This window comes from Formica exsecta, unplaced genomic scaffold (assembly GCF_003651465.1).
Source record: "Formica exsecta isolate Colony F162 unplaced genomic scaffold, ASM365146v1 scaffold662, whole genome shotgun sequence".
Lineage (NCBI taxonomy): Eukaryota > Metazoa > Arthropoda > Insecta > Hymenoptera > Formicidae > Formica > Formica exsecta.
This window is the reverse complement of record NW_021853425.1, coordinates 502,380-504,366: the sequence shown is the minus strand read 5'-3', so window position 1 is coordinate 504,366 and position 1,987 is coordinate 502,380. Positions and strand designations below refer to the sequence as shown.

Genomic DNA, 1,987 nt, shown 5'->3' with positions numbered 1-1,987 from the left:
GGCTCACCGCTATCGAAGCGCTAGAACATCCCTACGTCGCCGAGTAAGTACATTTGTCATATATAAATACATATATTTCTGGAGAAGCTAAGTAAATTTAAAGAAATAGAAATTATATTTATTATTTTTTTTGTAAAATTAAATTTCTTATCTTTGCAGAATTATGTATGAATTTCTTTTAATCTAATTAGTCTTTGTTGGCAGTAGATTGTTTGTAATTTATTATTTATAAACGCGTACAGATAACATAAAACAATTATTTTTCTCAGAGTGTGTAATTTCAAATAGGCTTTCATTTTGCTGCAAAAATATAAGAAACGTATCATTATCTTGTCACGTGTCCTGCATGCGCTTACAATTAGTTTGTATCTATTATCTTACTTGACAATTTTTAATACGAGGCTGATAGCTCACTACACAATTAAAGCACAGGACTTTTCTGTTCTTGTTATTATTATCCTTATCATTATTCTTGTCATTACCCTTTATTAGAGAATTACTTGAATAGATCAGTTATATACGATAAAATATTGATTTTCGATAACATGGGGCAACGAAAACTTTTAAACAATGGTCATTGAATCGGAAATGTGTTTCCTTCTTCGAATTCTTATAAGAAAGAATCTTTCATATGGGAAAAATTTAACCGATCTTGAAATATCTGGATTAAATCTTTCCAAATACAATTTTCTCGCGAAAATTCCGCGTTTAATACGTTTTTCTGTATCTCCGTGTAGTTCGTATTTTTATTTGAGCATAGAAAAAGAAAGAAAGAATAATGTGCAAAAGCATATCTTTCGAAATCGAGATGGAGTAACACGAGTAGATAGCACGTAGATGGAGATTTAATTGGAGAACTTCTTCGATAGTTTTCATCGAAGGGGGAACGAACCGGAGAGGGGCTCCAGCGTTGTGCCGTTGCTGAGTGATGATGTGCAGCTTTCCGTCGACGAATATAGAAATAAGCTTTACGCGATGATGGACGAAAAACATAGGAAGCATAAGAATATGTGAGTATATATTTATTAAACGCAACCGGTGATTATTATCTCGCGTAAATGTGGTTGTATTGTATTATTAAAATACGTTTTTGATGATTTCTATCTTTATATTTGACGTTAATCTAGTTTAGTATGAATAATAGCAATGTTAATGTGATTAAGAACTCGTCAAAGAATTCAATTTTTGTCAAAGAATGTAATACTCTGGATGTATATTAAAATCCCTCTTTCTCTCGCGTTACAATTGATTTCAGTACCCAGTCCGCTTTCAAAGTTGAGCTTTAATGAATATTCAGATACAAAGTTATTATGAAATATATCTGCATACTTCGTCTATTAAACATTTTTGTCATGTCAATAACTTTTTCAAAGGTCAAAGTCCAGATTGCGGCGATTATCTGAAAGTATCTGGAAAGAAACCAGTAAGAGTAATCCGGTAATCGGCCAAGGTGACGCAATTGTCGGTAAGAGGGATACATTAAATAAATAAACTTTTTTTTTCATTTGCCATAATCTTATTCGATTAACGTTTAGTTTCTTATTTTGCGGTTTCTTTTATTTTCAGCATGTCCGTCATTGCCAAATAGAAAGACAATCAGATCATCTCAGGGCGATAATACTGCGCGCGTTACGAAAATACGAACGATAAATGTAATGGCGCCAGTACAGGAAACTTTAACAAATTCCCGACACAATGGTAAGTATTTTATAATAATGACGATTCTCTAATTCAATTTAAAGCTTCGCTCAAAATCATTTAACTTACATCGCGCCTAATCCAACTTCAAACAAGTTTACTTACGATAGTGATACCTTTTCTTATTCTAAACGCCTACGATTCGAAAGTTTCAATTAAAACAAATAGCATTTTCCTGAACGGACTTAGGAAAATAGATTGCTCTGATTCTCGTTCAACATCGCACGATCACGTCCGCCCACGTAATTTTGCCAAGTATACCATCATATTCTACATATATATATATATA

At 32.6% G+C, this 1,987-nt stretch overlaps 1 protein-coding gene across 1 annotated transcript in view; it reads left to right on the top strand.

Annotated features, from left to right (window-relative positions):
• The window catches only part of LOC115242956 (mitogen-activated protein kinase 15), a 17,718-nt gene that overhangs the window by 3,857 nt on the left and 11,874 nt on the right, over positions 1–1,987 (top strand). Inside the window, exons 7-10 of the mRNA XM_029819584.1 lie at positions 1–43; positions 870–1,010; positions 1,374–1,465; positions 1,567–1,698. The exon at positions 1–43 is cut by the window's left edge and continues 5 nt beyond it. Coding sequence (XP_029675444.1) covers positions 1–43; positions 870–1,010; positions 1,374–1,465; positions 1,567–1,698 — 408 coding nt within the window. The remainder of the gene's footprint in view (positions 44–869; positions 1,011–1,373; positions 1,466–1,566; positions 1,699–1,987) is intronic.